The sequence below is a fragment of the Polypterus senegalus genome, chromosome 2 (assembly GCF_016835505.1).
Source record: "Polypterus senegalus isolate Bchr_013 chromosome 2, ASM1683550v1, whole genome shotgun sequence".
NCBI classification, from domain to species: domain Eukaryota; kingdom Metazoa; phylum Chordata; class Cladistia; order Polypteriformes; family Polypteridae; genus Polypterus; species Polypterus senegalus.
In genome coordinates this window covers 176719651-176747480 of record NC_053155.1, presented here as the reverse complement: position 1 = coordinate 176747480, position 27830 = coordinate 176719651, and the positions used below count along the sequence as shown (strand labels likewise).

Here is a 27830-nt window from a genome sequence, read left to right as displayed (position 1 = left end):
ATTTGGTATGTTATTACCATTAAATAGGGTATTTGACAAGAAGTGTAATACTTTTATTAGGCAGCTATTTATTCATTCATAAAAGAGACTCTTCTTTGACATCTCAGAGGCTGAGTCAACAAAAGAATTTTCTTTTAGTGTAGACTGTTTCCTATGGATGTTTTCCTTGTAGAAATAAGCGGGTAACGTGGTTACAGAATTGAACACATTTTCCTGTGGCGTTATTTGTTAAATCAATTGATCTGCTTTGAACTTGAAGAGAATTACTGATAGGGAAATCCATCTTTAATGTTATTATGTTAAATTTTATTTCAGTAATATTTTGTTTAGCCCAGATGAACATTTCATGAATAGTCTATCAACATTTTATATATAAAAGGTTAAGTTTTCCAGAAAGTTACAATACACTATTACAACACAAGTGTAATGGAGCTTAAAATGTCAACAAAACAAAGAAAATTCGACTTTGTTGTTCTGTTGAGGGTTTCCAGGTTTAATTACTTATTAATTGTGTTTAACATCCCTTTTTTGTTTCTTTTGTAACATTTTACATTTTCGTATTGTGAAATTTCCACATTCTTGATTTTTATTATATCTCTGTACAATATTATTTATGTATTTGTATTGTACAACACATTAATTAAAACGTTTTTAAAAAGAATTTTTGGCATTTGGGGGAAAAAAATTAACAGAAAATGAAAAGATATAGGAGGTTTTTTTTTTTTCCTGTGAAGTTCAATTTTAAAATTCAGACTGATCTCAATCTTGTGTCATTTGACATCGGCTGAACATGTCTTGCTTGACTAAGCTTCATTTTATAATTGAAGCTCAGTCAGGTCTGCAAACCTAAAGTGTTCCGTTTTAACTCAAGACAAGCTTAGTAATCTTCAGTTATGCATGCACTTCATATTTAGAACATCTAAAGCCACAGAAGAGATTGTAATATCAATAAATGGAGATTATGTGACTTTAATGTGTGAGGCTGATGGGAGGCATTGTTTATTATAGTATGGAAAAGTTTAGAACTGTATTTAATTATTATAAAACAGAAGAATATGTAACAGAAAAGTGGCGGTCATTTCAGTAGCTTAAGAAGAAGCAGTTACAATAATAACACAAAAGAGGAAACGTGTGCACTGTTAAGAAATGAGGCTACATAGCAATCAATAGCAGAATGACATGAAATTACCTTAAGGTTGTGAATTTATGCTTTGTGTAATTCACGGCTTGATTAAAATTAAGTAATAAAATTTTCCTTAAATGGTCCCATTTGACTTTAAACATTCTAGTTTGTAAACGCCAGACTTTAAGTAAGAGCTTGGTGGACCGAATTATCACAATGCAGCGTATAGGAACTAAGTGTACCTGTGAACCCATGCAACCTAGCACATATTAATGACAAACATTACCTTTAAAAAATAGATTCTCCAGGAAATGGTTTAATTTACAACATTTTAATTAGCGCTAGTAAGTGCAATGGCCAGACACCAGTAACAGAGTCATTTTCAACCACAATGATTTCACTGTTCTAGTGATAAGTGTGAAACTGCTTGCTTCTGCACAAATTGTTAATGTGAACTGAAATGATGGACTTTGCAACTGTTCATTCATTGCAAAGATTTCTATCTGTTTATGCTTCTATGCTTGCTTTCACTAATTTTCCTTTGTGTGAAGACATGCTCACAACTGTATGTGATACCAAATAATGATGCCATGCACACAGCATGCTTGCAAAGCCTTGCAACCTGAGGAATGTGCAGTCTGTAGAAATCAAGCAGAGAAACCTTGGTTAAACTTATTTTTAAGTTCACTTCTGTACTATTGTTCACTTACTTGCAGTTCTAAGATTTCTGGAACCTTGCTCACAAACAGAGATGAAAAAATTACAAAACCTAGCCGTGCCTAAAATCCTGAAATCAAAATTCAAATTCACAACAAATGACAGTAATCTGAGCTGCATATCTGGTAAATTCCACATTTCTGTCTGAACGCTGATCCTTAAAATTGAGAACATTAATAGGTTTTGAGTTTTACAACTGGCTCTAATTATTGTACAGTTTGAAGAATGGAGAAATACATAATACATTAACAGCTCTGTACTAAAATTGAAATGAGCTCACCCGAAGAGCTATAACAACCCCTCTGTTCTGACTTGGCGATAAAGTGTTTGAAAAACATACATGAATTACATGAAGGCATGGTGTCACTGGCAGTAGCTGCATTTTACCCCCATCTCACCAAACACACTTAAGTACAGGAATAATCCATTCTGGTTGATCTGCACCTTTTTCCATGTAACTACCTTATTTCACATTTGTAAATGGCACTCTTTAAGTTGATTTGTGCACAGACCCAGAGTCACACCCAAAATTCCTCCTTCAGAGGTGCATCTGCCACCCAGTGTCTTTGCGAGTAAGTTTAGGAACATGCAAACAAATTCTTTAAAATTGCACACTGAGACAAAGCAAGCAAGCAGCTAAAACATACACACCAGAGCTAGGCTATCCCTTTTCCTATGGTGAAAGTTTAATTTATTAAATACATTTTTTGGTTTTTATGACACAGTATAGAAGTATATTATACTAGTCAACTGTATTATCATCATCTTGTTAAGAACACCTCACCAGAATTGGAATATTAGGGATTTCTTTGAGTAGCCCATAGCTGCTTGCATAAATGCCAAGGGCCAGATGTGGCCCACAAGCCATAGTTTGCCCATTCATGATTTATAACAATAGGGCATTCATGATTTTTTTTCTTCTCTACATATAGTGTGAATATACAGTACAAGCTCTAATATACAAGCTCTTCATATACAAGCTTCATATACAACGTACAAGCTCTAATGTAGCCTGCTTTATTCTTAACAGTTTGTAAGACAAAGTTTTGCACCTTCTTCTGTCTGCATGGGTTTTTCTCTGCATCATCCTAAAGATGTGCATATTATTTGGAGTGGTGATTCTGAATTAACCCAGTTGGTTTAACTATGTGTATGTAACTGTACCCTGCAATACAATTAAATACTGTCCTGGGTAAAGTCCAGTATTGAAAAGCAGAAAAATTAAAACAGTACAGTACCAGCATTTCGGGACTTTTGTTACCAGAAGCAAATGTCAGCTTTGATGCGATCAGTACTTCACAAGGGAACCATCTTCCCCTTTATTGCTTCAATGTGCTATCAAAAGGGAATATGAGCATAGCAGTACACCAATGAAGCTGGAATAAGATGGTTTTGGAGTGATCTGATTATTGCTTCAAACCATTTTGGTACTGGTCATGAGGTCCAAATGTTGGTATCAATGCTGAAGTCAGAAGTTTTGTTCCAATCCAATGCAATTTAGGCTTACTTCTTTCTTTGATAGACTTTGAACACCAAAGTCTCTGGATTGCATTAAATGGGTTTGAAAATGTGTTCTTTTTAGTCAACTAAAACTAAGATATGAAAGGAGGATGATAACTATAAATAAGCTAGATCTAAGTAGTGCATGAGCGATTATTAACTGGCTTTGAAACAGCAAAGTTGAATGTGAGCAAGGGACAGTAACTGATTTAGCCAACCCACACAACATGATATTGCATTCCATCCAGGTTATTTTACTGTATCTTTGGGCAAATGTTACATGTTCTGTGTATTACATCAAATTCCTACACTATAGATCAACAAATAAGACACCATATTTAGGATCAACAGACTTTTGGAAACAGTACTGCTGCACCATAGTTGTGCTTTTCATGTGAACTATAGCAATACATGAGACACACTGTTTTGCAGTTTTACATATTTTGTTGAGTATCCAGAAAATATGACTGTACAATTGTGGAAGTGCATACTTACCTGGAGCTATTATGATTTTTATAGCAGTTACGTTCCTCAGTATAATAGCACATTGAAAAACTTACAATGAAACAAGCCTCCCTTTAATTTTAATGATTTGTTCTTTGGAATGGCTGAAACCTCCAGCCCCATATTTGTGTATATCCCAAGTTAATTTATTTCCTTTTCCAGTTGTTGTCACCATCTCTGTATAACCTTTGACAGTGATGCACCCTTTGGAGAATGGCCCCATTCTACTCTGTCCAGAGGAACACCACCTTGTTCCCTTAGAAAAGCTTAAAGAAATATATATTCAAAAGTTTAGCCTCACAGTTGTGTGTTGACTTTCACACTCACAATCTGCCTTAGTAGCAAACCAGCAGCCACTGATTTAATGTGAGACTCATGTCATTTCATGTGGTCACCCATTAAAACTCTTGGAAGCTGTACAAAATTGATTGAGTCTGCATTTATTTTTATTGAAAATCTGCTGCCTCTTGCCAAGCCTCAGTTCATAGAATGTGAGCTTCAGTTTTACAGGGAATGTGTGAAAACCAGCAGTGGGCCACTTATCAAAGGGATTATTAGAAAGGCATTTCTAAGAGGGTTAAAAAAATAATTGCAGCTTTGCTGTCCTCACATTAAGTTTGTGTGAAAACAAGGCAATGCACATAAATACAGGAAAGCTGCAGTAGTAAATGCCATGCCAGTCCTCTATCCTGGTGGACTTATAGATGCTGCCACTATTGCTTTGGAAGTAGGCTTTCATTTTCTGTGTCTGACTCATTTTGGAATCTTTGCCTACACCTCTAGTTTCTTTTGCTGTAAATAGCAGAAGAGGAAAACAAGTAGTTGAAGACTAGCAAGGTTGTCGTTGGGACCACTAGTAAAGTTTGAAATATTCTAGCAGACAGCTAAATCCAAAGAAATGGACAAGATTTACAATTAAGGAGATACAGGTAGTGGCCAAGTGGATGGAAACACTCGAGCAAATGAGTAACATGTTTATTGGAAGGAAATAGTTCTACTCAAGCAAACATGCAAACTAAATGATTACTTCATCTATTTTATACATGATGTACAGGCCTTGTTAGCTATAGTGATGGTTAGCTAGGTTTAGAGAAATAAAACACTTAGGAATTTTGAAAAAGGATGCATGTGAGCCTCAGTGACAATGACATCCTATCTTGTTCATTTTTCATGCAGAACACTATGTAAAGTGATGTAAATTTGGAGCTTGGAGTAAAGACCATCATTTTCAAAGTGTGCTTAAAACCGTAATGGCCTTTTCTAGTATTATGAGCTTCACCAAGCAGCATCTTCTGTTCCTAAGCAATATTTCTTGTTGAATTGTTTGCACTTTTTTCCCTCTAGCCCATTACAAGCCTGAAACCCTTGCCAAATTATTACAATATTTAGTCTGATATCAAACTACATGACTCAACACGATTTCTAGTTGGAAAGCATGTCAGATTTAACATTAGCCGTTGCTGAATCTTAACAAGCCTGTCCTCTGTTTGCCCAGTCTAAAACACTTCACTTTCCTTCTTCCCTTTCATCCACCATTATTCTTCATGTTTGTGAGCATTATATGCATTATGCCTCTGGTTCAGTGCTGTTAAGTTTTGCAGAAACAAGGGCCATCCCATGACTGGCAACTCACTAAGGGAAAATCAAAACATTTAATGTGAGGCAGAGAACATCATGCTCAGGTTGCTGGAGGTGATAGGACACTCTGTCAATGTCCACAACTTGCTGTGATATTGATAAGGTTATGTAAATTAAGTCTACAGCTGAGCTTCCTAAGAAACATAGTGGGGCACACTGATTTAATGTAAGCAGTTAATACTTGCCCACTGGAATCTATTGCAGCATCATTAGGTGCATGACAAAGTCTGGAAAACTGTTCATCATTGATGATGATAGTTGTACTCATTCATAGTGGGCCAATTTCAGTTATGAATTGCCCAAACCTAAACATCTTCAGAATGTGTCAGGAAGTCAGACTAACTGAGGCAGAAACCCATGAAGAGACCATTGAAACTATGTATAGAATCCAGTCTCCACCACACCATTATGCTCAGGTGCAATGATGTTCTTCAAAATTTTAAGATAGAAAAAAAAAAATCATAAGAACATAAGCAAAATTTTGATGATAGTGGGCCATTCTGCCCAAGTCTGTATTCTCTTCAGGTTCATGCACATTGATTCAGCTGACTCTAGGGTATCTACCTCTTTTTATTGTCGTCTACAAAATTAATAAGCTTAGTTACATTTTTAAGTAGACAATTATAAAATAAAAAGAGCAGTTGCTCTAGCTTTAATCTTACAGGACCCCACTTTTAACATCACCAAATAACAAAAAATGTACCCCACATTGTAACACTTTGCTTTCTGTGTTTAAGCCAATTTTTTCCCCACTTCACACACACATCTTCCAGTCTGACCTCCAGTCTCTCGTGTGGCACCTCATTAAAAGGTCTTTGAGTATTGTGATCATTCACCTGTATATATTAAAAAAATTCCTTTAATTAGTTCATGCGATTTATATATATGTTTGGGTGCTGAATTAAAAAATAAAAATGATTTTTCTCCATCATGTAACATTTTTTAACAAAACACTTTTTTAGCTGTCAGTTGTATATTTTTTAAATTATTTTCACACTATAAATAATTATATTTTATTTTAATGATAATTTGACTTAAAAATTTCCAATATTAAAAAAAATTAAAAATATTTTTAAAAAGTTTAAACCAAAACAACTATTTTATTCCATAATATGGTCAGAAAATAGCTGGCATTGAACGTGGTGATGAGTCCTAGCAGCAGGTAGCAGCATGTGAAGCTGTTAGAAGTCCATGTTTTCTCTATAGGTGACACAACAGAGTCAAGAATTGGCATTGGGTTCAGAGGAACAGATAAAAAGCTACAGCTTGGTGCCAAAACATCATCAGACTGCGCTTTTCTGATAAACGACCTGGAAGAAGAGGTACCATTCAAAAAACTAATTTCAAAGGTTTTGCGTAACAATACATTTCCAAATAATAAAAAATTATGAAAAACATATTAGTTACGTTTAATGAATTTGGTTGCAACACAAGTCTTAAAGTTCTCTTTTTGGATTTGCATTTGGATTTTTTCCATGAAAATCTTGGAAGTGGTGAGTGAAGAGCAGGATGAAAGATGCATTCAGAACATCAAGGACATTTAAAGAAAGTGCCAGGGACGTTGGGATGTCAGTATAATAGTAGACTACTGCTGGATGATTCATAGGGTTGCACCAGTGAAAAGGTGTACAAACAACAGGCCACCAAACAAAGTTCAGGATCAAAAAAACTAAGAAGTGACAAAAACTAGAGAAGCCATATGTAAGTGAAGGAATATGTATCATTGTTCTGTTTACTTGTATGTTTAAAAAATTTTAGATTGACTAAAGATTTTCATGTTACATTGATTTAGAACAATATTATATACATAAATAAACTGTTGTTAAATTTCTTTTCAATTTTGTACTTACAGGAAACATGGCGTGATGGATTTAATTTGTTCATGAATGGAAACAAAAATATCCACAAAACAATTTTTTGAGTTTAATTGTGTATACCTGTGTAATATTTAATGCACAATTATCATCAAATGTTTTTGTGGTTTCTTCACAAATTTGAAGTGTTTATGAAACAAAATCTCCTTTGTCTCAACCCATATTGACTGCTTCTTACTACAGCTGTCCTTGATAGGTGGTGCTCAAGCTTTTCCTTAATAATTACTGCTTTAATTTAACTGGGACACCCATTAAGCTAACTGGCCCACAGTTTTCATTTGTGCAGTGGGATGACATTTAGTAACTTGCAGTCATAAGGAATGTTGCAAGTATGCAGTGATGTTTAAGAAATGAAAGTGTCAATGATTCACCTTATTTAATTTCATGAGAGCTTACTGGCAGAGAGGTGTAAGAACTTTGAAAGAGTTTGAAAGTTTAGGTCAGATACTAGCGTACCTAATGAGACAGTGGAACACTGGAAAAAAATAGGTGAGAACAGACCAGTCAGCTCAACATAGCTCACCAGTACAATTCACTTAATTCCTCCAAAATAACATTAAGTCTAGTTATGACTTATAAGGTCCCTAAAGTTCTACTGTCTACCACACTACTTGGCAGCTTATTCCATGTGTCTGTGGTTCTGTGTATGAAGAAAATCTTTCTAATGTTTGTGAGAAATTTACCCTTAACAAGTTTCCAACAGGGTCCACACGTTCTTGTTGACCTAATTTGAAAGTAACGGTCTTGATCCACTGTACTAATTCTATTCATAATTTTGAAAACTTCAATCATGTCTCCTCTTAATCTTCTTTTGCTTATACTGAAAAGGTTCACTTCCTTTAATGTTTCTTCATACTTCATCCACTGTATCCCAGGAATGAGCCTATTCACTCTTCTCTGGACTTTGTCTAGCACTTCTATGTCTTTTTTGTAGCCTGAAGATCAAAACTACACACAGTACTCCAAATGAGGCCTTACCAGTGAATTATAAAACTTGAGCAGAACCTCCTTGGACTTGTACTCCACACATTGTGCTATATAATCTAACATTCTGTTCTGTTAGCCTTCTTACTTGTTTCTGAACACTGTTTGGCAGTTGGTAGAGACAAGTCCACTACAACTCGTAAATCCTTCTCATAAGGTGTATTTTTGATCGTTAGACTTTACATTGTGATTTACTTACATTACATTTCATCTGCCACAAACCTACCCAAGGCTGTATGCTGTCCTATTCTCTCTGTAATAATTCAGTGTTTTCTAGATTATCTGCCAATCCACCTAGCTTGGTATCATCTGCAGACTTAACCAGCTTGTTACTTATATTCCTATCCAAATCATTTATATAGATTAAAAAAAGCAGTGGCCCTAGCACTGACCTCTGTTTGATATCACTACTTAACATCAGCCAGTTCTGACAGGGTTCCTTGCACCATAACCCTCTGCTTCCTGTGTTTGAGGCAAACATGTGCCTATGTTGGACGGGAATCTACCTTGACCTGGGTTCATTACTGCATTAGTGCTGATACAAAGTATGAGTTCACAATTAAGAGCATTTCATCCAGGAATTGGTTAGATAGGGGATAAAAGGAGTGGTCCCCTATGCAGAGACAAGTAATAATTTAATTACTTTAATTGTACCCACCTATCTCAGCCTGCAGAAATCAAAATGGCCTGCCCTTTTATCAGCCATTTGTAGATTTTTAATTTGGATGGATCACATTGCAAGGATTAAAATGCAGCATCTTTTTTTGGAAGCAGTGGAGGAAGCTGAGAGGTGACAGTATTTATTATTACAGCGGTGTGCATCTGGAGCCAGTAGATTAGACTCCTGTATTAATGCCACATCGATTAGGATGTGGCAGAGGAGGTCAAGTATACATACCTGCAAGTTCAAAGCCTTGACATACCAGGAGGTTATATTAGGTTTAGCTTGGTCCTGTGGAAATGAAGATAAAAATTGAATGGTATGGTAGATAGCAAGTTAATTTCCGCACATAACCATAAGCTACTAGGCTCTAAAATTCAACCCACAACCACTTGCAGCTCACCTCTAAGCACTGAAAATCATCTTCAAGAACCTAAGTTAGGTAAGCCTCCTGCATTTTACAAAAATAAAGGAAAAAAATCATTGAGAACAGGCAGATCTCATAAATTTAATAATGAGAGGGTGAGGTCCAGCAGAGTCTGACAACATCATATATACATGATAGGAATACATTATGTCCAAACTGAAGTTAGGAAGGTTGATGATCCATTTAGACCTGGGGTACTCAACTCTGGTCCTGGAGGTCCACAGTTACTGCTGATTTTTGCTGTAACCAAATTTTTAATTAGAACAGATTCATTTACTACTAAAACAATATGGGTTTGGGGTTTAATTTTAGTTAACTTGTCAGTTATGATTCAGAACACTTAATGGCCTTTTTTTAGTTTTAAACATATGCATTAAGGTTTTACTTGTTACCTCCTTTATTTACCAGCCATCATATAATGGTGAAGCGCGAATGACACAAGAACCACCAGCTCTCCAACTTAACATGTTTACATTTAAACCTATGTGTGTGCATCATGAAGTGTATATGTTAATGCAATGTTTTGAAATAAATGAGACAGAAGGGAAGGACCAAAAGGCACAAATCTGTTCTTGGCCACAAAATATATGAGTGTTGTTCTCAGAAAATGAAAAATGTAAAATGACAAAAAGATTTGTCTTGGATGAATGAAAGCACTAACAAGCCACATAACTAAATACCAAGTTTCATTATCTGCTAGGGCTGGTTGGAATTAAAATCTGTGTTAACTGCAGACCACCACAACCAGAGCTGAGTTCTCAAGAGTAAGATCATGTTTCAGGAAATAAAAGAATTGAAGCCCCCCTTCAGACACACAAGTTTTAAATTGTCCCTGCAGACTATATCTACCAAATTCACTTCCAAGAAGTTGACTTCACTACAAAGAGACATTTCATTTGATTCATGTTGACTTGAGACACTGTAGAATGATACATTCAAAGATATTTAATTATTTTCAATTGTCTTTCCTTAATGCTAGTCAATATGTCTTAAATGTATGTAAAGCTAGCTTGTACAGTACTGTTCAGAGTAGACATATACCAAAGAAGCAGTTTCCTCATTGAATCCTAGTAGGACCACAATATTGAAGTTTCTGGGTTGAATTAAATTAAGTGTAACAAGGCCTCTGGCCCGATAAAGACATCTCAGAGGAATTGGTGTTTCATTTTAAAAAATATGACTTTAAAGCAACACAAATGAAAAGGGCTGTGTTTGAAGATGCACCCATGACTTCCCAGCATCCTGTTTAAAAAACAAGAACTGCTGAAAAAAATGCCTCACATTTCAAGAAAGTACATTAAGAGGCAACACATTTCCTATGACCCATTTATTGCTTTTTAATAAAACTCACTGGTCTCTGTAGCAAATACAGTTCAAAAGCACAAATAAAATTTTCAATATTCATACTTGTACAGAAACCACATAGCAAAATCCATATTACTGTCAAATTTAAGAAAAAGAATACATTTATTCACATTGCTTTTAGGGCAGGAGCTAAAAAAAAAGGGAAGTTGCTGAGGAAACTAGAGCAAGCGTGTGTGCACACAGAAAGGAAACAACACTAGACAAGAGACCAGGCACCTGCAAGTTGGTAATCATGTATGTACTTCATATACCATTTAGCATGACACAGTGTTGGGAATGTCTTCATACAGTTACAGAGGCACTTGGAGGGGGAGAACAATCCCATATAGGAAGTGTGCCGCAGATCTCTCTTTGTCTGGATTTGTCTTGCAGCAAAGGTAAAGCCTGAAGGAGTCAGAGCATAAATATTGGGAGAAGCTGCTTGAAGATAATTGCAGTTCAATCAATTGTTTTCAGCTTCATTCCCAGGCCTCATCACCCACTGTCCTCCATGGAGCATACACAAAGAAGCTGAGATCTCTGCAATTAGCAAGCTAAACCATGATGCTGAAAGTGTGCGGTGCCAGGAATGTACCTCAATGCCTTGTGTGGAAGGTAAAATTCCCTGACCAGAGTGGTTGAATCATTTGGACAGTTTTATCATTTCTCTCAGTGACAAAGGTTCAGATGTGCTTGCTTTGAGCCATTTCCTTTACAAACACTCCATCATGAAGCATTCTCAAGCTGGTCAACATACACTATGGATCAATGGAATACTTAAGTAGGTATCAAATGCAGCGACATCCACTGATTCATTATGCTCTCATAGATACATTGCTTCAGAAGGGAATGTTGTTTTCCCATGAAAATCTTTGCAAAATTTAACACCAATCTGTACCAAGTATTTATACCAGAAAAGGAATTTTGTAAAATGGTGACAGCTGGTAGTCTAACAATCACTCAAAATAGTTAACAACTAGAAAGAAAATAATACAGCCCCATCACATCTGTCTCTTGTTCTCTATGGCTACCAGCGTGCGGCCAAACAAAAGGGCTTATCCTCTCCCTGGTTGCCACTGAAACTTTTCCCCCATTTGGAATGCCCTGCCTTTCAAAATGAGTTTGAAGGTACAGAAGTCCAAGTGGAACTGGCCAGTCTAATATGAGAGTGCTCTTCTGGTGCTTCCAAGGCAGCTGTATTGGATCCCTGGAGAACAATGGATGAAGTTGAGGAAGTGGGGCTTCCTGAGCCACGCAGCATCTGGTTCTGAGAACACCCGGCCAGGGTGCTGGCTGAATTAGAGCCATTCACTGTGCAGTTGCTGACTGTCCAGAGGCATGGATACTGGCTGTAAAAAAAAAAAAAGTTAACACAAGGAAAACAAAAGTATTCCATGGGTTTTGGAGAGGATAATTATAAAAAAAATTCAACCTTATCAGCCAGATTGAACAGATTTTGTCCTTCAATGTCTTTTATCAGATTTAGATGATTGTCAAATTCAAGAAATGGAAACTCAAGAATTAGGGGCCTGAAAAGAATGATGTATTGTAAGCCAAGCAGACAGCAAAAGAAAGAAAACCCCAAGATTGGATGGCTCAAAGACACACGAATAACCTCAGGAGGATGGCAGTGAGGAGGTTAGAGGTTTAGAGATGAAGATAGAAATCACTGGTATATAGGTCCAAGTTCTACAAGGACTCTAGCATAGTGGAGTTAATTAGTTAAAAATAAAACTGCACTTTTTGGAGGGTTTTAGAGCTGTGAACTTAAGAGAATGCACAGATAATTTCTGTATGGGGAATACTGCCATACATACAGGTGCTGGATAGACCATCTTTTGAAAAATCAATAGAGTGTCAGAGGTACTCAGAAAAGGACAATGAATATGAAGGCCTTGATACTGTCAAAAATCAGTGTGCTCATTGTTGTATCAGAGTAGGAGGTGGGTTGTGTTAGTATAAGCAAGTACCCTCAGGTGGTAACAGTTGGTAGAGTACCCTAGAGGACTAAGCAGGAGAGTAGTGTTATGTGAATAGTATGAATTCAGATCAGAGGCTTGTGCATCACTTGTGACAGCTGGTCTGTAGAAAAAATGCTCCACTCTGCCATTTTACAATTAGCTTAGACTAAGCAGAGTCTGCTCTAATGCTCAAATGTAAGATTATTTTTATTATTTATTTATTATTTCATGTAAGTATGCATTTGCTTTGTGGTGATTCTATCAATCAAAGACAATTTATTATCTATGACATGTTTTTAAACATCTATGTATTTTCTTTAAAGAAGAAATTGTCTCTTATGTGATTTCACAATGTACCCAAAATAGTTTAACTATTTATCTAAGCCATCCATTTTCTTTTACTGTAGATAATTGTATTCTCCTGATGCAAAACTCACCTAACCTATTTACTTCAGGTTTTTCAGGTTGCCTGAGAAATGTAAGATCACAAATATCAGTGTACTTTCACAACATGAAATATTGTGTGGCAATGTTGATGCAGACATAAAATGCCATATAGGCGCAGTATATGCTGCTTTTTTAATTACTTAATATTGTGAATGATCAATCAATCAGCCTACACAAAATCAGTCTTTAACAGGGCCTTGTATTATTCATGTTACTACATAGATGAGACATGTGATGAGAGACAAAATGATTTAGAACATGTGTTTCATCAGCAATATTTCAAATTAAAATCCTGGATAGCAGATATACTATAAGCAATAAGGGCATGCAATTATGCAATTTGGGTGACATGGTCAATCAAAATTTGCTTAAACTTCAACACCTTCTTCATCCACCATGTGACTACATTGTCTCTCTTTTGGAAACCTCTTTATTTAAAGGGATAGAAATATAAGACTAAAGATCAGATGGATGCCAAACATGAAAGCAGACTTACTTGACAATAAACTCAACCCTTTCCTTAGAGAAGAACTGCCCATAAAACAAGAAAGTCTGGTAAAATCCAAACACACAATGTGTGAAGAAACAGTGAGAAACCTAAGGCTTCATATTTCAGATTTGAAATCTTTTATTCCTCCTCTTTCTCTTTTATTCTTCACTTCCAGTATTTCTTTTCTCGTGCAATATTTCTTTAAGTTGTGTGCCTTCCTGTCCATATCCATGGCTGCCAATGTCATACCAGCCTGTAAGTGGAATTAATGCATAATTCCACATAAATGGCATCTATACAGAACTTTTGTGGTTTAAAGTAATATTTTAAATTTAAGCAACATTTCTGTGAACTACTACAGCTAGCATTTGTTGTGGTGAAAGAGCATGAACTTAATACTTCTTGTTATTCCTCCTTCTGTCATACATTTTCAACTTGTTAACTAGTTGGGGGACTAAAATTCCAAAGCATGGGTAAATGTTAATGGCCTTTTGTCTTTGGGAAGGGCTGTTTAATATGAAATGGGCTAGTTTAGGGGGCTTATGGCCAGGGATAACTTTTGAAGGACAAGCTTTACTATAGTAAGGCTTTGGGATGAGGATGATATCTAGACCCTTTTTTATTTAGTTAGTTCTGAAAGTATCTTTGACTACAATACAAATCTGTTTAAGTAATACAATATTAATCAGAGCAAAAATTACAGATTTTTTTCCAACTCACTTTATCCATTTTAGGGTGGCTAGGGGCTTTAACCTTTCTCAGGAGCATACAAAGCACCTGTCATTTCTAGCTGCATATTCATATTTTCAGCATCTCTTATTAGACCACTAGGACAGTACTTCTGATTCATATTTGTCACATTTTCATATATTCCGTAAAAATATGCAGGATTGTGTTTTTCTTACCTACTGCTTGAGCCTCCACTAGCACTAGGTGTGACTGGTAACATACTGGCATGAGGAGGGGGTGTCAGGGTCGTCCAGTTGTCATGCCCAGTGAAAACTTGTAGGCTGTTTGAGGTGGATTCTGTCAGTGTCAGTGCTTTGACAAACAGAAAAAGAACACATCGTTATTGTACAGACAGAACTCTGCATTATTAATGATAACTATCAGTTTAAAAAAGGTTTTTAAAGCTTTCTGGAATATACTTGTCAAAACATAATAGTTGATTTTGAAATGTCTCCATAAGTTATCTTAGATCTCTCTGTGTGGTCTTAAGGAGCCCTGCAGCTCAGCTGGATGTTCCCAGTGAAGCCATTGGCTTGATGTGTTTTTTCTGTGAACCAGAACACTTTTCTCTCTTTTGCTAACTCAGAAATAAACAGTAAAATAAAAAGCAGAATTGGTAGTCTTGGAACAGTTTTTAATGGTTTTAAATCTGTCATGAATGTTAGTCAAAAATCATTTGCTAACCTCACCAGTGTACAGTACTTACTATATAGCGTGAAGAAGATGAAACCCTTAGAAAGAAGGTGAGTAGGAGTCCTATATTTCCCGGGACAGTACTATTCATTATGGTGCAAAAGTCTCACAAAGATTCTGTATGAATAAACATTTGTGTACTTTTTATTTTGGAGTTGTACATTATAATAAGGGGCACTTAAAACATTATGACTTATGATTTGTTTATTGATAATTTCAATTAAAAACTTTGCAATAAAAATAAGTCAACGTAAAGCCAAAGTTATCTCTTTTGGAATTGGTGGGATGATCAAATATCTGTAGTCTAATATGCATTTTTTATTTTGGCTATTCCTATTGCATACACTTTAGCTAGTAAAGGGTTGCAATATCATCCAATCAAAAAAGAGATAAGACCAATGAGAAATTCGTGGCCTTTTTATTAATTTGCCTAATTTTGCCCTTACTCTGCATGTCTACAAATAGGCTTTGTCATGTTTAACCATAACTAGAAAATTTTGAGCAGTCTGTGTTTTTATTACAACTTCTTCACTAAACTCTCAAAATTGTGGTTCCGTAATGGCATTCTATTGGGTTGTGTGGTTCCTCATCAAACTATTGCTTGAAAAAAAAAACATTTAATTCTTGGAAGGATTCCTTGCATCTAAAATTGGTTCTTTGCTTCTTTAAAAATATTAGCAATTTGTAGACAAAACAGAAATATCTAACATATAATAGGCTATCAAGCAGCATAATAACAGATCAAGAAACCTTAAACTCAGCCTGTGTTATTGTAAGCAACAACAGTCTTTTTTTAAATCATGAATCCATTGGTATTTCACCAATCTGTTACCATCTCTTCATGGTTATTTAGGGAGACCGTTATGGATCTAAATAAATAGAGGTACTTTCTGGAACCTTCATGTGTGTTTCTCTTTTGGGAACCAAAACTGGTCCCCTATGGCATCTCTCTGAAGAGGTGAAGAGTGTTGGTTAAACATATACAGAAATGTGAATTATACTGTGGATTGTTCTCATTTTTAATCATACGACGTATGCTGGATGATCTTTTATACTGTTTGTTTATATTTTTTTGTCATAAGAATTCACTTTCCACTTAACAGTTTGCTTCCTTAATTTCTTCAGAACAGTTCTGTACATAATGACAATTAAAAGACTACAGTGCAAATACCACTGTGCCCTAAGTGAGAGAAACTCACTTTTGAGCTCATTATCAAGCCTCTTTTCCCAAAGTAGCACTTTTCAAAGATTATACAGGACAAATGCATAAGTATTCTCATGAAGACAAATCTGTTTTTATTAACAAAGCACATAAACTTTTGATACATTTCTCAGAAAAATAAAGCGAAAACTTTTTTCTGTACTAAATCGTCAAATGGCCTCTGTTTAATGAATTTATTACAAAGTACAAAAAAGGTGTATATTATATGTGTATGTACTGTATGTACTATGGCTAATGCAATATTGCATTTTTTGTAAATTTAAAAAATATCTTGTCTGTTCTTACAATGTTGCCAAAGGGTGCACGGGTCCATATATGAATGAAAAATATCCTTTATACTTAGAGAATATGTCCACTTTGAAGCAGCAAAAGTTTTGACTGAAAAAAGATAAAACATGCCTTTTATGGTTACAAGGTATCCTTATGACAACAAAATAAAACTAGAAATAATTATTTTATCACAGATTTTTTAAACTTTTTTTCTTGAAGTAGCAATACACTCCTGTTTGCTTGCCTGCTCACAGCCTCCATTATGGGAGAATTTATGACAACTCCAACAAGCCGCCAGTGTCAAGCTATATTCTACTTATTATGCTACTTTTGCTTCTGCAGTTCTGTTTCTGCAGCAGTTATCCTCTGCTTTGGCTTGTAACAAAGGACAGATGCATGCTCATATAACTCACTCTGCGATGGACTGGCACCCTGTCCAGGTGTTGTTCTGGCATAGGCTCCAACTGCCCCACAGCCCTGCCCTGGATAAAAGGGTTAGGAAGATGGATAGATTATTACTATCATTACTATTGTGGCCATAGTGGATAAAAATGTATGAGCAGATTTCTTCCTAGTGTTTGTCCAGCAGGGTCTGCTTCTCAGCATGTCACTTTCCACTTGTTTCAATTCAGGACTTCTTTGTGGGGTGGCATTAACTTTGTGCATATCATCCTTCTACTAATCAAGACAGTATTTCTTTCGGTACCCACATGGTCCCTGTCCCTGTGGTCTGAGGTACAAAGCTGTCTTTGCACCACTGACTGGTCATTGCTGCAGATCAAGTGGCCATACCATTGGATATACACAATTCTGAGGACAGCAAATAATAATGAAAATAGCTTTCTCATAATGAAGAAGACTGGGGTTTATGTATCCAAGGACTTTGCATGTTCTCCCCAGATTCTCTGGTTTTCTACCACAATCCAAACACATGCAGGTTACGTGGATTGACATTGCTAAAGTGACCTGTGTGGGTCTATGTGGTTGCCTTACAATGGACTGGTGTCCTGACCAAAGATTGTTCCTGCCTTGTGTCTAGTGCTTGCTGGGATAGGCTCCAGTTCTCCCTTGACTCTGCTTCAGATAAGCAGGTTATAAAGATGGATGGATGGATGAATAAATGGGTGCCTATCTCTTCAGTTCTTGTCACCTTATTACATACTATATGCTTGCTCAATATTCCATCTCACTGATTGACACACATTCATTAAGTTTCTAGCGTCAGTCGGCAATCTTTGTGTCATAAAGAAATAAGCTTCCATATAGTGAATGAATAAAAGTGATCATAAGTGTAACCTTTTCAGCTGTTATTGTCTGGTTGTGTACAAAACACATACATGAATTTGTAGCTGTGCATCAACAGTCTATAATGTGAATAACAGGTGCTTGGCAATGAATTTTCAAGGTGCATCCACATCCCTTGGGCCAGGTTCTTCCTCTCCATTCGGTAGGCTGCACTGATGACAGTAGGACTGAAATATTGAAGCTGAGGAAGTTGAATGGGTTAGCAGGCAAAATGATGCATGTAGCCAGTCTCTTTTTCAAATGCCTGAATCTCACCATAATGGTTTACTTTTTGCATTTTTACCTTCTGAAAATAACATGGATATTCTGTTTTGCAATATTTGTGTAATTTCAAGATGCAAATCAATACTAAGTAGCATTTTTGGCTTGAAAAATGGATGTATTTGGTAAGATGTAAGGCTTTTTCTTTTATCTATGGACCCATGTACCCTGTCCCGCACATGCGCATGGGGAGCTGCGAAAAGACCCGACGAGCAACGTAACATATCGTGCTAGGGGATCAAGGCGGGGTACTAACCTTTCTTTCTCTTGTTCCTGCAAAAAGACAGAAACAACGCCGCCATAACTTTCTCCGGATGCACTAAACCACACGCTGCCACTTCCGCATTCCATCCCTTCCTCTGGTTCCACCTTGATGACGTCATAACTCCCATACAACACTTCGGTTCCTCCTAGCATTCCAGTCTTCAGTTTCCGGTCCCTCATTATTTAAGTTCCCCCCATCAACTACGAGGGGGTGTGTTGTATAACCGCAAGTCAAAGCAATGACTGAACTTTTTGTTTTTTGCAATTTCTGTACAGTATACGGGGCTGGAAACCCCAAACCTTTATACGTTTCTGCCTTCTTATTTACAGCCCTTTAGCCCCATTTGTAAGCTGCAACAGCAGACAAGGTGTTTTTGAAATTTATAAAAAAAAAAAAAACACTTCACTCCAGAACACAATTTTATGTGGCAAATGAATATATGCCATGCTTGTGAAGAAATAACTTTGAAAAATACCAAACTTATCCCTTAATTTCCCTTTTTTCCTAGCCTGCTGCTTCTTTATTTGAAAATCTTGATGGCTATCCTAAGAAATTGTATTAATGAAGGAAGTGTACAAGCAAATCCATATGGATGAACTGGCCAGAATGATGGCACAGAATTAATTTCCCATATTGTTCTTTTTCTTGTATTACCTGGGGAGTGGTTGTGGTGGATGTAGGATGTTGGATAGGGGCCAGAGCGATGGGTGCGCAGCGGGGGGTACCGTTCATAGCTGTGGTGAGAGTGCCTGGACGGTAGTGTCAGGGGACTGCTGTACTGGTAACCAGGGCTTCCAGGAGCACACAAAGCGTCAGAGTTGGATATCAGCCAACCACCTACTAAAATAAAAAGTTATAAAATGAGATTAGTATTAAATTGTGAATAAAAAAATGATGTTATTTAATATTGAAAGGATTGTGCAATAAAAAGAGCATCCCACAATACTAATATGCTATGTCTATGGCATACATGGTATCTATAGTGTATATACACATGATATATTTTGAACACTAGAGGCTCTCTCCTTGCCCAGATTAAAGCCAGAAAGACCAGAACATATATAGGTTTAATAAAGATTACACTTATTACATTGATTTAGACACAATAGAGGAATTAACAAAGAGAATAACAAAAACAAAATAAACATCTACTGCAAACCTTCTTGGCCTTGCTTATTCAACTATAACCGTTATCTAATAGGTAGGATTAGCTAAGCTCCCTCAAGGAACTTGCTCAAGTACTTCCATCAACTCTCTCTATTTTGTCTCTACATACTAGCCTCTTTTGCTTTGCTAGGTGATCCTTTCTACTAAATTCACCTCTCATCTCCATGTAATAAAGAGGTTATTTGTGGCGAAACTCTTCAGATTCAGAATCCTTGAAACTTCTGTTGCTCTTTAAAGTTCAGGTGTGTACAGCTGCTCCCTTTCAGCTTGAAATGTTATCAGGATAGCTAAATCCCTCATATTCCCTTTTGAGGCTGTGTGCCTTTTAGAGTCCAAAAGTAACTGCCATCTCTGGTGCTTAATTTTCTGGCCTCAGTCTCTATTTAGGCAGAAAGCCTTGCCAAATGGTGGGTTACCTGCTCTTTGGTGTTCTGGGGAAGCATTAGATACTTCCACTCAGACCACATCTCTTTCTTATGCCCGTGCTGGTGGTCCCTGCCTGTTGTCCTTATGAGATACAGTATGTTGCACACATAAAAGGTGTACTGTTTTCTAGTGGCTTCTGGTTTACCACAGTGGCATGAGTAGGGTCTTTCCTACTGCCAATGAAGCTTTCAAAAACTCAGATAGTCTCTTTGCTATCAATGCATGCTCCCAACCTCAGTAAAATACCATTAACTTTTAAATTTATGACTGTGTGCCAGTTCATCATAGCACTGAGTTCCATGTTACTTTATTTTACTTTGCCAAAATCCTTATGACAACCTGAAGATGAGGATAGAACATAAAAAAGTGGTATTAGTTTAAAATATGAAAGCATATATTAACCATGAATAAACAGTGATATTCTTCACTTTTGCCTCATGTTCATCTGTTAATATGAAATCTGCGTAAGAATTCAAAATGAGATTACAGCATAAGGTAGATGAATAGCTTGTATGCTGAGGAAGGTGAATGCTTCTATAGAGGCCCCGAAAAAAACAGACTTGTCTTCTGATCTTGTTGACATCAAATAATTATGCGTCTGTTCATCCAAATGCCTGGCTGACTGTATGTTGATGTCTAACTCAGAAATGATCTGGAAACTGAATGACTTGGTCTCATATTTTTTTACTGGTGTGCTTATTTACAGCATCTTGGGCATGTCAGGCTACACTAGCATTGAAGCTGCATGCTTAGTAAGGCAAAGCACACATTTTTCAGTGAAGGAGTTTTATAGATAACTTGGATTAAAAAAAAACTATTCCTGCTTCACGGGCTTTCACATGGGACAGCATTTGTTCAGCCCTTCTGGCCTATATTTTTCCATTAAGTGAAACAATGCTGAGGGCCAGCTTTATGCTTTAACAATACATTTCCAAAGTGAAAATAAACTAATTTCTGCAAATATTTAAATGAAGTAGAAAAAAGCAAAAGTGAGTGTTTGCATAAGTATTCAAGCCCTAAAAATTAATACTTTGTCTAGAACCCTTTTACTACAATAACGGCCTTGATTCTTTTAGGGTACGTATGTACCAGTTTTGCACATTGTTCAGGAGTGATTCTTGCCCATTCTTCTTGGCAGGATTTATATAGGCTTTTGGGGTGGCACCTCTGGATAGTTTTTAAATAGTGCTACAGATTATCAATAGGGTTAAATATCAGGGCTTTGACTGGGCCATTCCAAAACTTTCACTTTTCTGTTTTTGAGTCATTCTAGTGTCACTTTGACCTTATGCTTAGGGTCATTGTCATGTTGAAAGATAAATCTTCTCCCGAGCCATTGTTTCAGAGCAGACATGAACAAATTCTTCAGCAATATCATGTGGTATTTGTGCCCATCCATTGTCCCTTCAACTCTGACAAGATTCCCAGTCCCATCACTTGAAAAACATCCCTACTGTTATGGTGTTTCTTGAGGCATGGACATCATTAGTTTTTCGTCACACATAAGTCTTTAAAATCTAGTCAAAAAGTTCTATTTTGGACTCATCTGATCATAAAAACTTCATTTACATTGAGTCGTTCTCAAGGTTTGTATCAAATGCCATACCTGCTTTTATTGGACCTTCTTAAGGAATGGATTCTTTCTTGCTACCCTCCTGTAGAAGCCTGTTGTATGAAGTGCTCTTGAAATTGTGGACCCAAGCACCTTCAATTCAGTTTCACCCAAAGAGCACTGCAGACTTCTGAGAGTGACAATTGGAAATTTAGTAGCCTCTCTCACCAGTCAACGTCTTGCTCTGATGTTTACTTTTAAGGGACGGCCTGTTCAAGTAAGAGTCTGGGTGCTGTGATGAAGATGGATCTAACATTGCTTAATGGGACATTCAAACTCTTCAATATTTTTTGTAGCTATTTCCTGCCTTGTGTAATTCAATGACTTTGCACATTAGCAGAATGCTCCTTTGTCTTCAGTATTGCGGTGATTGTCCAGCAAAGACTATGACCCATACAAATTGAACTTTTTATATCCAGAGAAATATAATGGAATCACAAGTAGTACCTATTTATATTTAAGTATGATCAAATGATTGTAACCTTTTTTGTAATTTGTGATTAATTTGTCATTTATGTAAACCTGGAGCTTTCAAAGCACAGATGTGTCAATACTTATACAAACACTAACTTTTTAATTTTTATTCTTCAGTTAAATATCTACAGAAAATTGTTTATTTTGACTTTGGAAATGTATTGTGTCACATGCATTTGGGAGACAGTTTACGGGCTCAAATAGATGCAGTTACCTGCCGAACTGGGGGTTGGCACTGCCCTCTAACTCTTCTTTCCTTTCTCCCAGCAGATTTGAAGAAACCAACCAATAACATCACTTCTGGTTTCAACCCTGAAGATCACGCCTCTTCCCACACATCACTTCCTACAGACCCACCTATATATGCTACCCTCATTTCCTTTAGTGACAGTTCCTTTTTTTTAACTCTGTCTGTAAAGACGTCATTTTTTATGTATGACAGTATATGGGGAATTCCCCCAAACCTCTGACAGTGTACCTGTGTTTATTTTACAATTGTTACAGCATTTAAGAGTTCACATTACAAATACTGAATGGATAAATATGTGTACAAATCTTTTGTCATGCAGAAAATTATAATTAACTTTTAAGCGGATTGAATACTTTTGCACACCACTGTAACGTGGTGCTTTTCTGTCCAGCTGTGATCTTTAAAAGCACAGTATAATATAAAATATGCAGAATAATTTCTCACTGTATAATATTAGTTTTTAGGACTGAGTCTATTGTAGGCATTCTGCTTCAATGTCAAATGTGTACTTTCCTCAAATCATCCTTCAGATGATTAATTGTTATGTTATATGGGAGTCTATTGTAGGCACTCTGCTTCAATGTCAAATGTGTACTTTCCTCAAATCATCCTTCAGATGATTAATTGTTATGTTATATGGGTCTGTTAGAATTTACTAAGTGCTATCACATACTACATTGATGATTCTAAATCACAGAGAATTTATGTATCACTGTTTGAAAAACAAGCATGTAAAACTGAACACAGGGGGGTTTGCAAGCACTCCGAGCTTATATTATACACAAGTGAGTGAGCTCAGGAGAGGGCAGATTAAATGATCAAGGTAGTTAAATGTGTGAACATAGAAAGAAGCAAGAATATGCAGTGGAATATGTCAAACTTCATATTATGTAGTATATGAAGAGCGGTGAGCAGGAAAAAAATATGACTGCACACAGTGAAGAGGCTACAGAAGAATATGACAACAGGCAGAGGGGTGAATAAATGAGTAAACAAATGAGTAGAAAAAGAAGAAAAATGGGACTAGGCATCAGAGAAAGTGAGACAAAAAAGGACAGGCAATATACAAAAATGAAGTAGTGTGATCACTAGTAAAGAAATTAGAGTTAAGCTTATTTGGAGGCAAAACACAACCACAAAAGGCCAGCATTTGACAAGAGTTCCCTAGATTTAAAACTACTTTGTAGCTGACACTTTATACCCTACACAGTCTATTAAAATCCAGAAATGGAAACTTACAATGGGAAATGCCCATGTGCTGATTGTCAGTAGGGGTTTCCAAGATGTCTTTGGGATGATTTCTGAAGAGAGACAAAAGGCAGCATTAATATATGGCTCATGAAAATCCTTATGGTATGAATGCCTTACTGTTTAGTAGCAGAGTCTTTAAGGAGTTACACTAAATACCAGTGAATGAATGCATCAACATTAGCGCACATGGTACAGTATCCAAAACATGTTAGGGTGAGGCAATGTGGTATTTGATCTGAAATATATCTGTTATTGTGAGCTAGGCAGGGTTAGGATATTGGATTAACTGCTTGTACAATGTGGCTCTATTTTACAGATTAAAGTTACACAACCAGGGAACACAGAAGAAGTGAGTTGCTCTCACATTTACTCATTAGTGGATGCAGTATTTTTTTTTGTTTGTCTCTATTGCACACTAACAAATAGTTCTTGTTTCTCTGGCTTTCCATATTGGCCATAAACAGCTCTTTTAACTCCTGCAGTTTGCTGTTACAATTTTCATATAAAATGCATTTTTAGATCCTGGCACTAGAACTAACCATGACTCACTAACTTGGCCTGTCTTGAATAACAACACACGGAGCTGAAGCTGCGCCATATTACCCATCAAGTAAAATAGTGACCAGCTTTTTTTATGAACTTTTCTTTTCCATTTATTCTTTTTTTCCATTAAACCAGTAAAGTTTGTAAGTTTCTGAGTATTACTTAGAATTCAATGCAAGACTAGACTGACCATCTGCAACCAGTTCTGAAGAACCCGTCAGAGTTGCAGACATTCATGAATTGAATTCTGAATGCATAATAAATTGCGATAACAGTTCCTGAAGTTGGATTTGGAATTGGAATTGCACCCAACTTTAAGGAAAAAGAATTGGAGTTGCATTGAAATTACAGGAAACAAGCATGAATTCTAGTAAATTACATGAAATTAACCTTCAAAGATAGATTGTCTTGATTTAATAAACATTTTAACTTAAATAAAAGACAGTTAAATAAATATATTATATCATACTAGCTGTGTAAGCCCGTGCTGTAAAAAGCCCGGTATCCTAGAAACTACTGAAATCGTCAGAAAAAAATTGAAATGCAGAGATGTGAGATAATTGAAAGGAACTACTCTAGGCATCTCTCTCCTAGGATGTATCATTTTGCTGACGTGCTCACGTCGCTTGTGTATTAGTGACTAAGAGACTTTGTCTTTTTTCTGAGGTTTCGTTTCAGAGTTTTAATTTTCCTCGCTTGTATATTAGTTGCTGGAGCAAAAGTAAAAGGGATACCATTCTGCTGATGTGCTGGCCTCACTTCTGTATGTGTTTCTTTGGAGGTGGAGCCCTTAACCCAACTCCACCTCTCACTTCCGGGCCGGACAGACAGACACACATGCTTTCACGCGTAGATGTTTATATATAAGTAATGTCATGGATGCATGGACGCAATTTCAATTCATTATCATTTGTCAATTAAATGTGAGTTTTTTATTTTCATTTTGCAAAATTATTTTCCTAAACAATTTTAATTTGGAATTTTAGTAAAACAACATTATCCAGAAAAAACATCATTGTGCTGAACTAAGTCAAGATTATTGACTTTAGGAGATTTTTTAAGTACAGAAGGACAATTATGTATATGTTTTTACATGTCTTACTTGGAAGAAATTGCTTGACATATGGATCATTCCTTTAAATGTCCCCTTACTTTTTTATTGTGTAAGGTCCTATAGTGACCCCATTTTCCCTCTTTATACTCTTTAATGTGTAGCCCTGAATAAAATGTCTAAAAACCTATAAACTTACTACTCTGAGATCAGGTAGTTTAGCACTTCCTTCTTCCTTTACCTTCTATATTTTTAACCAGAGGCAATTAGACAGCGCAAGGAACCAGGCAGGAGTTAAGTTACACATTTAATTAAGTATTATTGATAATAAATAGTGTAAAATATTAAGGAAACAGAATATAATGTGAATATTAGCATTATATCCTTACAACCTAAGCAGCAGTGCCTCTTGAGGTGAGAGACGGCTTTTGGCTTATCTTCAGTCTAGGTTGCTTTGCTATCACATGGCCTTTAAATGGAGTATTGAAACAAGCCTCAATATGTCTGCCAAGATAAAGTTGTATCTTCAACAGGTAAAGGTGTGGTGACCAACTTTATACATTTCTTTCAGAAAAACACAAACCGCTGTAGTACAGAATAGACACCAATTCAAAACCAATCATAAACAGCCATACTTTAGACAAACAGAATTCAGGTACAACTCAGCCACCAGTTGCTTTGTTTAGTCAGCTTATGGCCTTCAAGCAGGTGATGGCTTATAGGGTCTAAGTACAAACCCAGTTACTCCTGCCTAGCTGGTCTGATGCATGCTCCATTCCCCTCATCATAAATTCCTCATCCTGAGTTGATCCTAAAGGCTGGAGATTGGTTAAGTAAACATCAAAGTATTGCTATTTTTATCAATGAAGTAAAACATGCATCCCGAAACACTAATATTACAATTAATTTTGCTATTGTAATTGCTTTACAAAAAGACGTATAAAATATTTATCAACTTATATGCTAGAAATCAGTCCACCACACTTATGTAGCTCAACAGCTAGTTATTCCTGCTTCACTGGCACTTATACAACACATTTTCATTGTTGCTGCCAAGAACCAGAGAGATATATATAATCTTATTGCTGAGAAATGTGATGATGTAATGATGATTTATTGCAATGAAATAGGTGAAAATGCATAAATTAAAGAAAATGTCTGCATCAATAATTTACGAATTATTGCACTTTTAGGTTTATGTTATGTGATACTGTAGGTTGCATTTACAAATGTCTTTTTTTCCAGATGTGTAATCATATCATGTAACTGTATTGTCACATGCGTGTGCTTGGAAAGCAACCTAAGGGCTTAGGTAAGTGTGATTTACTTCCAAGGCATGAAGGAGCACTGTTTAATAATGCTCTCTCATCTTTCTCTCCCTCTGCAGAAAGGAAGATTGACAATGCTCCCACTCTGACATCACTTCTGGGGTCAGACCACCTGGATTCCTATTAGAGGGGACTGACACCATCTTGCTAGCAAAACGTCTTGAGAAAAGCATGGTACCACGTGTTTGGTTTGCATGGTACCACGTGTTTCTTTAATATATGGGGTTTGCCTTTGGGTGCCCCAGACCCTTTATCTCTGCCTTGTGTCTACCTACTATATATATATATACAGTATATATATATATATGCACATCTCATTTCTGTGCTTCTATGCTTACTTCATTTTTCTATTGTCAGCTTCAGATTTTATTTTCATTGTATTCACTTTAAATGAAACATTTTCATACGTTAAATACCACATTAATAGTACCCTTAACATTCATGATATTCATTACTGGAAAAATATATCACTGTGTAATCTGAGATATGTGATAAGAAAGAACAAACAGCAAGACATTTTACAGAATTTCATTGAATTAAATTCAGCTTTCAAAAATCCCCATTCAATTACAATTCCATACACGTAGGTTTTTTAAATTTTTAATTCTAATACTTAGTATTTCTAAGTTTATTTGGAACTGATGAGTTCATTCATGAATAAACCTCAACCGTGGCACCCAGTACACCTTTTCCAGTCATTTTTGAACATGTATGTGACAAATTACTCACCTTTCTTTTGCATCCAGGAATGCTTTTGCAAAAGGATTATACTTGATCTTCAGGGCTGTTATCTTTAGAAGAAAAGATTAGTATTAGTGTTTATGTTATTGTTCGGCTCACTTATACTTCATTGTTTCCATGTCAAAGTATTTTTCATATGACTAGTGAAAACTATAAAATCTAAAATGTGCACCATGTGCACCATAATTTAACAGGCTAATGGGATCTAACAGATACTGCCAATGACAGGAAGGTCTGATAGAAGGCTACAGTCATGTTACTGGTATATGGATGTCCAAATTCCTGAGCAGATAGATAGGCAAGCCACAGAATGATGGTGCCTAAGATAATAAGATAAAGGTGGCTAGTTAAGGAAAAGGAATGTTGAGCTGCTTCTTGAAGGTGAGACCTGCCTTTCCTATACTAACTGAAGCCAGGGAGAAATCAGGACAAATACAAGGAATAAGACTGAAATCTGCTTTATAACTAAACTTGGGATACGGGCTAAAAGTAGATGTGACATAATTTTTTCACAATATTTTTTCACACAGAAAATCATAAAGCTTTGGAGCAAGTGACATTTAAATCTCAGT

General features: G+C 36.3%; 1 protein-coding gene across 1 annotated transcript in view; it reads right to left on the bottom strand.

Moving 5' to 3' along the window:
• Nucleotides 1–9529: 9529 nt before the first annotated feature.
• Nucleotides 9530–27830, bottom strand: part of tbx19 (T-box transcription factor 19) — a 101803-nt gene continuing 83502 nt past the window's right edge. Inside the window, exons 4-8 of the mRNA XM_039744966.1 lie at nt 27247–27308; nt 23584–23645; nt 19070–19255; nt 14576–14711; nt 9530–12121 (exon numbers count right to left, since the gene is read on the bottom strand). Of these exons, the coding sequence (XP_039600900.1) occupies nt 11884–12121; nt 14576–14711; nt 19070–19255; nt 23584–23645; nt 27247–27308 (684 nt within the window). The 3' untranslated portion in view covers nt 9530–11883. The remainder of the gene's footprint in view (nt 12122–14575; nt 14712–19069; nt 19256–23583; nt 23646–27246; nt 27309–27830) is intronic.